The 15,488-nt window shown below is 33.2% G+C and overlaps 1 protein-coding gene across 1 annotated transcript in view; it reads left to right on the plus strand.

Annotated features, from left to right (window-relative positions):
• The first annotated feature begins 8,215 nt into the window (after window positions 1-8,215).
• Window positions 8,216-15,488, plus strand: part of LOC140147967 (uncharacterized) — a 78,023-nt gene continuing 70,750 nt past the window's right edge. Inside the window, exon 1 of the mRNA XM_072169780.1 lies at window positions 8,216-9,097. Within this exon, the coding sequence (XP_072025881.1) occupies window positions 9,064-9,097 (34 nt within the window). The 5' untranslated portion in view covers window positions 8,216-9,063. The remainder of the gene's footprint in view (window positions 9,098-15,488) is intronic.

Consider the following 15,488-nt stretch of genomic DNA (forward strand, 5'->3'; position numbering starts at 1 on the left):
TCAAATTTAATCAAGCGGAGTCACATACCCTTTTGAGTGAAAATGCAACGTATTTAGCCAAAATCAACATGAGTCATCACAGAGAAATATTTTGTAAAGATATTGAACCAACACTTCTACTATATGGTACTTCACAATGTGACAGTAAAAGAAAGAAAAATGCATATGTTTGTTGTCTGCGGCACATTTGATTTGGTCTTCATGTGGTCTTCGCAATATAAATATCAATCTCTTGCACAAGCCATACCCAACGCTTGACAGTGTCTTTCACACAGATTTGTGTTCAGACGTAATGGTTGCGTTTTGCGTTAGCGTCGATGACCCGGAATTGTAAGTGGGGTCATCCATAACAAACTGCGGAAAACTTTGATTTGAAAAGATCTATTGTCGTAACTTCTTTAAGGTACCGTAGCTAACAAAGTATGTTTCTGTAGAATACTATAGAAATAATCATGTTATGTATGAATATGAAGGGCATATACTGAATAGATGTGACACAAAAATGTGTTTAAATTTAAATATTATGTAGATTTCTAGTCCAATTGTCTTTCAAAAATCTGATTTTATCTTTGTCATCTAGGAAATTTGTGTTTTGTTAAAAAAATTCCAAGCATATTTTGTGCCTGTTTTACTGGAGACATTGGCATGCATATTTTTGCCCAAAATGAAAATGAATTTTTGTATTTGATTGGCTAGTGTGCACGAAGTGTGTAAAATGTTACAAATTTGGGTCAAAACAGTGTTTTGGGGCTAAAAGGGAAAATGCACAAGACAGTTATTGCTTTATTTTTTCCAGTTATTTTTTCTTCTATATTAGGATATTTAGGGGGATGTTCCCCCATGGGAAAAAATTAGAGGGACATGGTTCCCCCCGCTTCCATCGCCTATGAGTGTGGGGTAGCCATGATAACACAGGGACAGGCTCGTACTGAATGATATAGTTTGGTCAACTTGCCCAGTTGTTGTTTGTTGTTTACAAGTTGTAAGTCGAAAGTAAGTTTAAAGATTGGATGAAAATGTCACCAGTAATTTAATGCAACTCTTTAGCATTCATGCTTTGTTCAAAGAGTGCCTTTCCCAGCAAACAAAAAATGTGTGACATCAGATTAAACGTTAGGTTATATAAAGGGTATGAGCTGGTATGAAATGTCTTAATAACATTTAGAAAACATTTTTGAAAACATGGTGCAAAACATTCTAACATAATTTTATTAACTGTTGACTGAAATATTTTACAAAAATGTTTGCCAGCAAATATTTTGCAATAACATTTTGACAACATTTTAAAAATGTTCTTGAAATGTTTTTCATGAAACGGTTTAATGACCTTTATATAACACATCATTTAAATGTTATTAAAATGCTTTGACCAAAACTAAAATGGTGTAAGAACATTTTTCTGTGTTTGCTGGGTTTAGGGGAGATTTATGTATGCTATATACAGGGTGTAACAATAAAATTTGTACAATTTTGAAAATAGAATGACACAATTATGCCGCTTATTTTTTGGTTTGATATTTATATGCCTATCAAGATAATTTCTTTAGCCACCAGATAGGCTTTGTTCTAATAAAATCGATGGTATACAAGTGAAGATATGGCTAATTATGTAACCTTGTCTTAAAACCGCCTGGGCCACTTTTGTCTAGTGTTACTAAAGTGACTGAATAGAGTTGAACCATGGACCAGTTGGGCGGTTCTCTTATGATAGGTAGTTTTAAACAATGGGGTATTCGAAGTGATAGAAATGATTACATAATAGAATATTTCCTTGAGTTTTTGAAAGTCACAACTAAGCACTGACATAACAACCTCATTTACTAGGAATCGTGGCTGCAGCTCAACACCTTCAACCCTAATTCACGTAGGAAGAGCGTATTTTGATGGTTGTGACATTCGGTAGCACATGGAGTCAAGCAGAAACCATAAGATTGTTTATAGCTCATTTTCCAAACTCACGTCGCCCTTCAAGCCATACAATTACATATGAGAAGTATGTGAAATTTGTTGACAGAAATGCTGGCAATAGTGGTCGCCCCAGAACAGCTAGAAGCCCAGCTGAACTTAATTTCAAATTTTTATTGTTTTGTACTTATGGGTGCAAAAACCGTTCTCAGTTTTACTAATGATATCTCACGGATATAAGAAAATTTGAAAGAAATTTCATGCCTTCATTTATAGATTTTAAAGAAATATCATATTATTATTAAGTTCATGTTAATTATTTGAAGAAACACCACTTATAATTCTTTTATGTCAGTTCTTTGATGTTCAATGCACGATAAGCACAATCTCCGCGGTTCAAACTTGATATACGCTAGCATAGCAAAAGTGGCCCAACACATTTTCTGGACGATTTAATGAATCGGACATAACTTTTGAACACAAGCTAGTAAAGAAACCAACTGAACGTCTTCTTTTAGCCAAGGTATTTCTGATTCTACTGCATATAACATTTGTGCCGTAACTCTTTTAGTTGTTTCCAGAGAAGTCAAAATGCAATTGTACAAATTTTATTGTTACACCCTGTATAGTGCAGCCCCAGACTCAGTTCTGATCCAATTCACATGATGACATCTAAATGTCAAAATAAATCAAAATTTAAAAAATATGTCACAATTGTTTTGCCAAAATAGTCATAACTTTACTGACAGCAGTAGTCTTTCTTTCACTTTTATACAGGGTATTCAACAGTTGGAATGCTATGCTATTTTAGTACAATAATATGATTTAAATAGTACTCCAATCTCAAATGGTCAACATTATTAGGCCTGTAATTGGTGTATGGATTGGATACAGATTTAATAGGGCACATTCTGTATTCCACATGTGTAATTGTAAAACTGAAATTGTCTGATAAAATAAATCGAAGAAAGGTGTATTTTTTCAGGTCTTGATATAAATATGATCTAATTTCGTTTTTTGACTGATGTAAATATAATACTGTCATTATTGCCATATTAAAATCAACATATAGTATTCAGTGCATTATGCTGCTGGTCAAGCCTGTACAAAGCAAAATTATAAAATAATTGTATATTATTTAGTCCGCTAATGCCACTTATTTTTGTATGAATTGTTATTGTGAAAGTGACCGACTATAATAAAATACAGAATAGTTTTTCCACTCTTTGTTTGCGTAGTAGTTTCCCCTTCTAGTGTTGTGCCTTAAGGGCTGGGGTATGAACGTTTGGACAGTATTTATTGTGGGACATTAGAGCACATCAGACATATCGAATTGCATTCTGAATACGAAGAATGTCCTTCTGATATCAAATAATTTTGATTTTTTGAAATTCGCAATGTAATACACATTTTATGGTAAATCATTAAAAATTGATATTTTTGATATTTAACAGTACTCGAAGTAAACGTTATAAATCTGATGATAAAAAGCCGACGATCAATTGAAAATTTTGACCTTTCGTATTGAAGCTATGGATTTTTTTCCCCAAAACACAAAAAAAAAATTAGGTCCTTTTGGGAAAAAAATCCATATCTTCAATATGAAAGGTCAAAATTTTCAATTGATCGTCGGCTTTTCTTCCCAGATACGTACACTTTAAGAATATCATTAAATTTATTAAATTTACTTCGAGGACTGTTATATCTCAAAAATGTGAAAAATATCAAATTTTATTAATTTGTCATAAAATTTGTATTATATCGTGATTTTCATAAAATGAAAATTATTTGATATCAGAAAGACATTCTTCGTATTCAGAATGCAATTCGATAGGTCTGATGTGCTCTCATGTCCCACAAAAATACTGTCAAAACGCTCATTCCAGTTCCCTTAAATGTAAGTTATCTCTTACTTAATTAAAAGGGCATTTCGGGATCAATGCCCAACAAACATAAAAATGTTTTAAAAACGTTTTAAACAAGTTATATTTTGGGTTTTGGTTTATGTAAAAACGTTTTAACAACATTAAATGTCGGATTATATAAAGGTCATGAAAATGTTTTAAAACCTTGTATGAAAACTCACTACAACAATGTATTTTAAATGTTTTCAAGATGTTATTGTAAAATATTTTTGAAAACATTTTTTGCCAATTATTTTGGTAACACGTAACTAACATTATGTTAAAATATGTGCTTTAATGTTATGAAAACGTTTTATACCTTTTCTATACCCTTTATATAACCCGGCATTGAAACGTTTTCTGACAACCTTTTTATAACCTTTGCGAATGATGTCGAAAACGTTTTGTGTTTGCTGGGCAGCCTCATCCCCCCCACTTTTCTAAAAAAAAGTTGAGATTTTTATCCCTATTCGTCTCCGTCTGGCTACATAATGTTTATATACAAAAAAGTTCTTGCAGATTTATTCATTTAGCAGGGGATGCATATATAGATTTCAACTGGAATAGCGCATTGTTTTTATTGTAATAAATATTCCAAACATTTGAAATGTAAATGATAAATCGGGACATTTTGCCTCAAAGAAGATTTCCTAACCGTGCTTGATATTAAACCAGACTGCATTCGTCAACATCGCCCTCTGGTCCTTACGGTGAATCGGAGTGAGCTAATCGTGAAGCTGTTCTTGTGGTATTCATCGAAGTGAAAGATATAGGTATATTTTTAAAATATAGTATAGCCTAGTCTAGCATAGATCCCAAGCAAGCTCACAAAAAATGAAATAAAACGATTGAACTTTGCCTATACAAACTTTTGAAATTGTATGCGATTTTAACATTATCTATAATGTGAAATTAAAACATTGAAAGACAGGTGGAAATTGCATTGATACCTGAAAACGCACTGAAAGCATAAACAGGATAAACGAGTTCTTCTGATGTACTGCGAGACTGTCTGTGATTTCAGCGTTATACCCTGAGATTTTCAGATTAATTTTTTTTTTAATGGTTATATTTTCAAACAGCGGTATTGTTTTTAGTCATATTTTGTGTCAATTTTTAAAGAAATATATTTGGAAGAAATAATAGTCTCTCATGTCCAATTTCCTCAAATTAACGAAATAATATCGGATTATTGACCAAAAATGAGCATTTGCGTATACTGATGCGTACAAATTATTTTTGAAGAGACCCCCCGGGACGAGAACCAGTCTATGTGAGAGCCCTGCAGGTGTCCGTGAAGATGCTTTACACCCCCCCCCCCCCCAACCCGCGTAATACATGCAGTAAATATTTTTTCACCAATACGTCAGTCATAATATAGACATCGTGTTAATGCGTCACTACTTAACAATAGAAGTTTTTTAAACTTCCTGGTACATTCACATTATTTACTGTTCACCTTTTGTATAATAAGCCTTCGGAAAATCAAACTATTTCTGGAGTAGGCCTACCTTTCTTATTTGTGACGCAAAAAGTATTACTTTTCGAAAGGTTACAAACCCGACTTTCTGATTATCATATCAGATTTGACTCCTTTGAGAAGTATTGTAAAATTCGTCCTAGTTTTCATTGAAATGAAATATTTATCATCGAACATTCTCTTGGCTATTCCAGAAAAGAAGTGCACACCCCTGTAGAGGAATAACTTTTGAATAAAAGAATTGTGTGGATTCTGAGCTTGCTGGTGAAATCGACTGGAAACCCAGTTGTCAATGTTACTGGAAGAAGCTTGGAAATGCAATTAAATGAATGAAAAATCACGGAATTGAGTCAAATGAGCTCTCAAATTGAAGACTTACGATTTTGAACTAGTTTTCTGCTGGATTTTTTTGCCTTTGGACATTTTAAAAGTCTGGATTTCCAACAATCACGACTGGACAATAATCCGGAAATCCGAACTCCTCTAGGGGTGTGCATCTATTTTCTGGAATAGCCCAATACTCTCTTAAAACCAAAGTTGAAAAATCAATCTTAAAGATTGTGTTGAGGGAAAAGTCTAAAATTAGATTGAAAATGCAATGGAATTTAGTTTGAATTTTCAATTTTTAAGACTGATTTCTCAATCTTAATTTGGACTTTTCCCTTACCCCAATCTTTCTATTTATGAGAGTACATTTTATTAGGTTTCTAGAAAATATATGAAGGACATTTTAAGATATTAAAATGTATCATTCCGTTTCTGCGAGAAATTGTAAAAAGGTGAATGAAAACTAAAAATATTGCCAAAGTATCAATTTGCTGAACTATCTTATAATAAACAAGGATGGTTTGCCTTTTCATTCATAAATGATCTAACGACCCATGATATAATATAGGATTATAGATATAACCCTATTCAGTTTTGTGCAAATGAAAATTTGCATTGTTTAGATAATGTAAATTTCCAACAGACTCGATGGTGAGAGTGACACAAAAACTACTGAAACAAAATCAAAATTAAACAAATTAAAAAAAATATATAAACAATTTGCACCGAATTTATTAAGACTCCTAGGAAAACAAGGGTTCGCACAATTTAGTTTAGTGTGCATTTAGGTAAGTTTAAATTGTTTTTGAAGCCGAATATTAGTAAATTGAATTTGAAGTCATTACCTGTTTTCAGTGCCTGGAATTATCTATAGTATCATGTTTATTATTTTTCTTCGATTGACGCATGGGACATACCGTAAAATTCCGTCTACAAGCATATATATGCCTCTAAACGAGGTTTTTTGACACAAGAGACAAGAGGCAGACACTCTCAACAAAAACGTTATTTGGAGTTTGAACAACTATATTACTGATAAAGGCGGCTGTACAAACATGTATATTTGTAAGACCAATTTATTGCAATGTTTTTGACAAGGGTATTGGCCTTTCATATCTTTCGTTAAAAAAACCCCTCGTTTAGAGGCATATATGCTTCTAGACGGAATTCTACGGTATTATATATAGACATAGTAATTTCGTTTACCTTTGTTTTATAAATGTATGTTAATGGCGTTACATTACCTATGATAAGTAAACCATGATTAAGATCAATAATAATTCTGTTAATATCTCCTCAAAGAAAATTTAATGCGATAAAATGAAGAAAACGCTGGTTATCTATATATCCTTATTATTTAACAGTTTCTATTTTTCGATTTTGGCCCAATATTCGCACATATTTGGCACAATATTTGGGAACCGTAAGGAGGAAATATAAATAAAAACAAAACAAAACCTACATAATGTATATAATTGATTTGTTAGTAAAAATAAAACAAACGGACACCGGAAGTATAAGTATATTTATTTTGGCACTTAAAATGCAGGTCAAAAAATGTTTTTCCGTTTTAGCTCTAATATAAAGTTAGATACGGAATTTACGGCTATATGCTCGTCATTATAGCTGGGTGTATATTTGATATTCTGTTTATTTTTTTAAAAAGAAAATTAACTTTTGTATTGGTGTAACAGGACTTCGCCTTTTGTTTTTCGTTAGACCTCTATCTCATTGTAATTTTGTTCTCTTTTTTTTCTTTTTCTGAGACTCATGCCCGTGTACTAGCTGTATATGATCGGCCAATAGTTTTTCGTATTTCATTTTCAACCAAGAAAAACGAATATAGGCCATGATCATTTATCGTTTTCATTTCAACCAAGAAAAACGAAAAAAAAACACACCTATACTATAATGATCGTTTTCCGTTGTAGTTAGCACTAGTATAAAAATATGAATATTAAGAGAAATTCGTATTATTATACTTGTGTTACTTAGAACGAAAAACGATCATGGGTTTTTTTTCGGTTTTCTTGGTTGAAATGATAACTATAAACGATCATAGTGTGCCTTGTTCGTTTTTCTTGGTTGAAAATAACATTAAATTGAACTGAATTAAAATTGAATTTAATATGCATGAAATGTATAAATTAATCGGAAATGATCATAAAATTCGTCAAGAATATCGGACACATGCTGGCCCGGTTGTGGTAGAACGCGGAAGTAATATTGCATTTTTTTATGTCTTGTTTTGTGTCCATCTGCGAGGATAATACTATATAAGGAATATAAAAGCTTACGTCATCAAGATTTTCACGGTTACTTGGCAGGACCATTTTCATTGGTACCATTGTCTCCTTTGTATATCCTCAATCTCGGGCTCAGTTCACATCATTTACGTCACTCAAATGCTCGATTTATCCATCTTAAGATTTCTGGGTACGATTGAATCATAATGCCATTGTGAAGAGGATTTGTCAAGAGCATTCACTGTATGGGGTAGATAGGGACTTTGACATGATTATTGGAATTAAGAATTGTGAGACAGGCATTTGCGACAATTTAGAATGTTAATGACCAATTGTAAGGACAAGGAAGTCAAATATCTTCTTTGACTCGACCTTATTGAGCACATATTGACAGCTCCATGTTGACGAGATATAAAAATTTATTAATAATCCTGGGCGAGATCAGATGAGATGTCTTAACGATACCTAACACTGATATCGTCGCGTAGTAGCGCAATTCTCAAGTCGACTTGTTGGAGCATTTTGCTTTAAGGAGGGAGTTGCACCTTGGGACAAACTTAGATCCACCTCACGCATTGTGTGAGCGCAACATAGACTATTAATAAAGGAATCTGCATTTTGATTCGAATCATCTGAGAAGAAAACCAGATTTGAAGTATATGACTAGAATTCATCATCATCATCATCATTTGCCGAAGACGTCTGAAATAGTCCCGGGAAATAGTGATTATTTTAACTGCTGCCTCAATTTTCCTCGTGATTTTTGTGTACTTATTGACTAACTGACTGACTAATCTGACATTATAGTATCGTGTTTTCGTCTGCTTGCTTTGGTGACTCACAGAGAGTTTTCATCAGCTGTCTGAGCCGGTTGCCCCCAATCCTACACATCGAATCCCAGTGTCTATGTTTTGTATGTTGTCCTAACTTAAATCCCTTCCCTCTCTATCCACGACTTTTCAAGTCAGTCAGTCAGCATTTCAACGACTCGATTGGGCTGTAACAACATTAATGTGAAACCCTTTATCGACAGATTTTGTGACTTTTAGTGTGTATTCACAATTTCACATGCAGCATTGGATATATAGTTGCAGTGCTTTGAAGTTGTGAGTTAACCACATATATAACTGCTATAAAGGAAACATTAAGTGGAAATATTATTTACCGGCCGGATTTTGTATAATATTATAAAGTACCCAGGATGTATTGCAGGACGTGGCTTTTAGCCACTTTAGGTAAGTAGTCACTTAATTCATTTTAATTGATACGATTAGGCCTACACGGTCTTGAGTGTTGACTGAAGTTACAACTCAGTTCTAGGCCTATATACTTTTAGTATATAGTTTTGTCATGGTATAAACAACCGAGCTTGAGCAGAGGTACAACAGCGTTTTAAACACTTTTCATATACATTTCTGCTGTACAATCAGTGGCGGATCGCTCCAGGTGAGGGTCCAGCCCCCGGGGTCCAGCCCCCGGTCAGTGGCGGCACTATAATTTGTGTGGGAGAAATGGGGTGGGGGGGTGAAATTGAGTAGGGTCCGGGGTAGGGGTGGTGAAATGATTCAATGCAATGGATTTCAATGATTTGTGGTGTTGACGTGACGGGAGAGGGACGTACAAATTCAAGTTTCCCCAAACACAAACACATGTCGGCACTACGGGCCATTTGCCCCCCCCCCTCCCCCATTAATTTCGCCCGGCCTTGTCAGACTTAGAAACCCAAAATTACGATAATTTCAACTTTTTGCCGCAATTTTACGCAATCACCACCCCCCAATTCACTTACCCCCAGCCATTATAGCCATTAATGATAACAAAACCCCCTAGAAAATGTTTTTTTTTAAAGAACTAAATCGGGACAAACTGTTCAGCAATTGCATTCAATTGCAGAAAACTTGTTTCAAAAGAAGTCGAAGTCCAAGTCCAGATTTCATTACATTAAACATAAAAGAATACACAGCGTAAACACACAACTTGATTGAAATGAGTACGAAGTCCAAGTCCAGCCAAGTCCACATGTCATAAACAATTAAGACTTCAATTGGCCGGGTCAATTGGTCACTGAATTGAAGGATTTTGGCTGCGGTTAATTAATGATGTCCAGCAAAAACACACGAGCGTGTGCATCATATCCCATCATCATCATGTCAAATCAAGATCAATCTGCGTAAGTGACTATACCCTAAAAACGCTTTCTGAAAAGCAACTTTGTTGAATAAAAATCAAAACAAAAATATGCTACGTCGAATAGCAAAAACTAAGCACCCTTTGATTTCAGCTATTATAAATAATAGCCATCACACTGTAAACACAGAATTTAAACGCTTTTTTAAACACGTGAATTGTTTCTAAACACAAGCATGAAGCATCAATATAAAGTACCATGTGCATACGGGCCATCGGATTCAAGGGGGAAAATAAAAATTGCAGGGGCCCGATAATATCAATAGCCTATACTTATATCGGGATTTTTTTAGGGAGACTGACTAAGTCATTGAGTTTCCAAAAAAGGACTTTATTTGGGATAATGTGCGCAAAAATGATGTTTTTACACTATTTTGGTCCATGCTCGGGGTCGGGTCGAATATAATGGAGTATGAATCGGGCTTTAGTGATCAGACAAGATTAAACTCTGTAGGCCTACACTCTAAATTACAAGGATTTAAAAATAAATCCTTAAGACTGTAGTTAGGGACCAATCAATTTTAGATTTAAAATTAATCTTATAGATTTGAATTTTAAATCTATTTAATTTTAAATCTTAAAGATTTAATTTTAAATCTAACACTTGATAGACACTTATATAGACTTTTTACCTGGGCATTTTTGTATTGCACCCGAGCATTCAAACATTAAAAAAACTTTTTACTAGCCAACACTACTGATAATAATCTCTTCCAACAGGTTGTATCAAATGGCAACATTTGAACAAAAGGTTACTTTAAAATTGCCCAAAGCTATAGGACTTGAACTTCAATCTAGGTGGACATGGACTTCAATTTAATTTGTCCAAATTATTTCAGATAATTGTGTTTAGAAGTTTATTTTCTGGTTTAACAAGCGTGAAGAATTTGTGAAAAGGTACTCCTGTGGACGTGACATGACTTGAACTGATTATGATCAGAAAAAGATTATCTGCATGCATGGTCAAGCGCAATGAACTTGACCGTGAAGGAGATTAAATAATTGACAGTTACCAAAATGTCAATACGTGTTTTACTGAATGTGCATGCAATAACATGACATATTTCACTGCAATTTTGATATGCTTATTTGCCCAATTTCATAATGTAGGTCTTCTGAATCAGTGACGGAACATATATTGCTGTGCTTTTGAAATTACTTTAATTAATGAATTAGCAGAAATTAATGAGCCGTTTTCAGTCGAGCTGTGCGATTAATTATGTGATTTATTATACCCCAATTTGCAGAATAATTTTTATTACAGGATGCTTCCCGGGGATTTGCTATGATAGTAGCACATATTATATGTTGATGTTTTTTTTTGTTTAAATATTTACAAAACCCGAAAAAAACGGAGGTAATTTCTATATATTATGTGTTTGATATAGGCTGCTTTGAAATGGTTACATAAAAATTATTAGCACAATCGTGCAGGGCAGTAACATACCGGTGATAGCAAAATGAGGAGAATTTTTTCGTTCGTTTTTTCGTTTTTCCATTTATTTATTTATTTATTTATTTATTTATTTATTTATTTATTTATTTATTTATTTATTTATTTATTTATTTATTTATTTATTTATTTATTTATTTATTTATTTATTTATTTATTTATTTATTTATTTATTGACTACCTATTCTGGACAGTCTGTTCTTTGAATTTTTATTTATTTATTTATTTATTTATTTATTTATTTATTTATTTATTTATTTACAGCATTAATTAATATTTAGTATATCATGCAATCCTGTGATTTTTTCAGCAAGTGCGTAGAAAACAAAAAACTATAATTTAAAAAAAATTGAAAGACAAACGTGTTGCTTTAAGGTTGGTCTGAACCCTGGAATTATAAAAACTTTCGGGCCTCGTAACTGCTAACTTCACCAAAAATATTTGGAATTTGGGCGAAAATCAGGCTATTTTATGATTTTTTTGAAAATTTTGCAAAATTAAAAAAAAAAAACGGTCCCTAGATATTTTTATGTAGGCCTAGTTTTTAAAAATTAATAAAAAATTTGGGCCAAAAACCCGTTTTTTGGGATTTTCTCCAAAAATGAGCATTTTGGCCCAAATTGGACCTCACAGATGAATTCAGCAAGTCATTTCCAGTCTAAAAATGTATACTTTTATATTCTTTAGACTAATAATTTAGCAGTTATGAAGCCCGAAAGTTTCCATAATTCCACCCTTAACTTGAAAAAACAACTGTCGGGCTTTTAATTGTTATAGGGCCTACTTGGACTTAACCTCACCTAGGAAATGAACAGTTTATTTTGATGAGGTACAGTGGTTTTTAAGATATTAGAATAGACGGGAAAATAATATGAATTTGAGATGCTTTTCCCCTTATAAAATCAGAATGCCTTGATCAATTCTAGCAAATGAGGTGTCATTTTGAAGCTTGCAAAATGCTTCCAAAGCAGTATACTGAACTCAAAATTGACTTCATGCGCCTGCAAAGGCCCCTCTTTTAATGAGCTGCATGCTATATATAAATTTGGCATAACTTCAAATTAATACTTTTATAAAAAAACATTTAACTTATACAAGGTTATACATAGGTAATTAAAATTTAAGAATAGTTTAATTAAAACATCAATTACAGGAAGTGTAAAATAATACCAGGAAATATCAACTTTATTATAATAATTATTAATAACCTGCTGTGATAAGCTCACCAAAACATAGAGTATTTATTTTGAACTAAGTATAGAAACACTAGCCCCGGGGTATTATGTATTTCTAGGTTCAAGTAGAATGGATGTCCGAAGCGACTCATTTAAAATGTAAATACAACACAAGTTGGCAAGAATTGGTTTTCAAGTATGTATTATATTCAAGCCCGTATAACTTGTGTTATGCTATCCACCCTTGTTATAGTATACTGCGCCAAAAAAGTATCCTTTACACTTGGAAAAAATCCTAATTTTAAAACTAAACCATATTTGCCATTTGGGTAAATTATATTTAATAGATGCACTAGATCTGCACATTATGACACCAAATTGAATCCAATGTGACCTCACATATCAACAGTCTAAATAATTCGGCAAAAATTAAAACAAATAATTGGTTTAACTTTACCGAATGTTTGTTAAAGGTCATATAATTGCCCGGACAACATCATATCATTGGCAAGCTAATATTATGAGGACAATGAAAAAAATGACTCCATTTTTGAGACAATAAGAATGTAAACAACTTAAGCAGTGAGTTCCTTCGAACGAGATAGATTTGACCTAGAAAAAAGTTGACGTCATGAAATGAGACGTGCCTGCTTTGAGAGAAGGGACTGTAAACGCTCTCAATGCACAGAACGTATACTGTTGTTGTTCTCAGAAAAAAGTCTAATCAATTAAGTGTTACAAATTTAATGGTTTTTAAACATATGTATAAAATCAGCCGCTTCTTTTTTATATATTAGTAAATTGTGATATCAAGTTGTAGAGAAATATTTGGACTAAACAATAAAAATTATTTTAGACCAATTTTACCGTGCAATTTTAGAATTTGAGTGTGATGTATATCGATATTGTATTTATTATGCAAATAAACAATTTCAATGGCCTTTTGTTCGAACCTTCCCGATTTCTCGTGGTACAAGGTCGCATTATTATACACATGCTCATATCCAGGGCTCATGTGTATGTAACATGACTCTTCATTTACTGTGACGTCTTCAGTCTCATGCCATGGAAATCTTGCTTCGAACGGGGGAAGGACCGTACATTTGTGTACGAGGCAGCATTTTACAAACACAATTTCTCTTTTTTCAGGAGAAATACAATAAAATTGCAACGAGTGTCAACTTGTTATGTAATAATTATTCTCTTCGAATGGAGTTAAACTTGTTTTTGCAATAGATATGCCCTTTAAATTTTAACAAAAGTTGGGCAATTTTCGCCCGATAAATTTAATTTTAAACCAACGTTGGGCAAAGCTAACGTAGTCTGAATGTATTTTGACCAATTTTACACTCAGCAATTAAGGCTGTAATGACTGATGATAATATTTGAGGTTCTTGAAATCGATACAACGTTATTTAAAAAAAACGTCATAAGAACAGGTCACTGTTCAAAGTTGCAACGCTGATCAAAATATGTTACATGACACTTTCCCGATCTTGGTTTTTTTACCCGATCCTCCTATCCCATGTTAATTCCATAATTGTTTCTTTTCGATTTCACTAAAACAATATTAACGATTAAGAGTCTTGCATTTTTTTAACATTTTTCCTACATTGTATTCACCATGTTCACACATATGATATAATTTCATGCCGACCATTTTATCCAGATTCACATTTCTTTCATTTTTTTCTATAAATTTGAAATGCTCGCTCCTTATATCCAGTACCCAGGTTCCTCAAATTTCTTTACATAAATCCAACATTGTATTCTTATACATGTTATAATTTCATTTCGACCCTTTATCTCAGATTAAGAGTATTACATTTCTTTGATTTTTCTTATTACTTATAGTATTAGAAAGGTTATTTTATGGTATTCACACACCTACTCCACATACCAATAGCAATGAAAATTGTCACGATTTTTATCTCCTGTATATATTTTATTACATTTCGCTACGGTATCGTGACCGTTTTGACATGTCTGATGATGGTATGGTCTGTTTTGATCACTGTGATCAATCACAGTGGTGATCAATGTAATCAATGACATAATTTCCCGAGCCGGTGTTTAATATATAGATAGATTGTGATAATTTTGTATATATTATTTGTGTCAGAAGCATACAATTACAAATAAAAGCATTCAAACTTAATGTCGTGAATAATATTGTTCAATTAACACTTACCACACCATAGAATAATAGTGGGACGATTTTCTACTCTTAGGCTGCGTTCACATAGAAGTATACTATTCGGGTATACGGTGCACGTTTTACAGGTGCACGCGTATATAGTTCAATCGAGCAAGGCAATTTCATAGTACCGGGTCACATAAGGCTACGATCGCATAGAAGTATACTATTCGGGTATACGATGCACGTTTTGCAGGTGCACGCGTATAGATTAAATCGAGCAAGGTAATTTCATAGTACCGGGTCACATAAGAACTATTCGAAAAGGCCGTATACCTGCGTATAGTATAGTATAGTGTGAATCGCGCGTGTTCGATTTTAGTGCAGCGTATACCGTCCAAATTTTAAAAACCTAAACCATATGTGGGCAAATTCATTTTTTTAATAGATGCACTATCTAATTCTGCACATTATGACACCTCATTGAATGCAATGTGACCTCAAGAAGTAAAGTTACAAGCATTTGATAAGACGAAGAAAATGGGTAAACTGACATACACGCTATTCGCTATACGCTCATTCGATCAGGCTGAGTTCACATAGTATACTCCTATATGAACTCAGCCTGATCGAATGAGCGTATTTCGTATAGCGAATACCGTATACCGTATACT

Source organism: Amphiura filiformis, chromosome 3 (assembly GCF_039555335.1).
Source record: "Amphiura filiformis chromosome 3, Afil_fr2py, whole genome shotgun sequence".
NCBI classification, from domain to species: Eukaryota; Metazoa; Echinodermata; class Ophiuroidea; order Amphilepidida; family Amphiuridae; genus Amphiura; species Amphiura filiformis.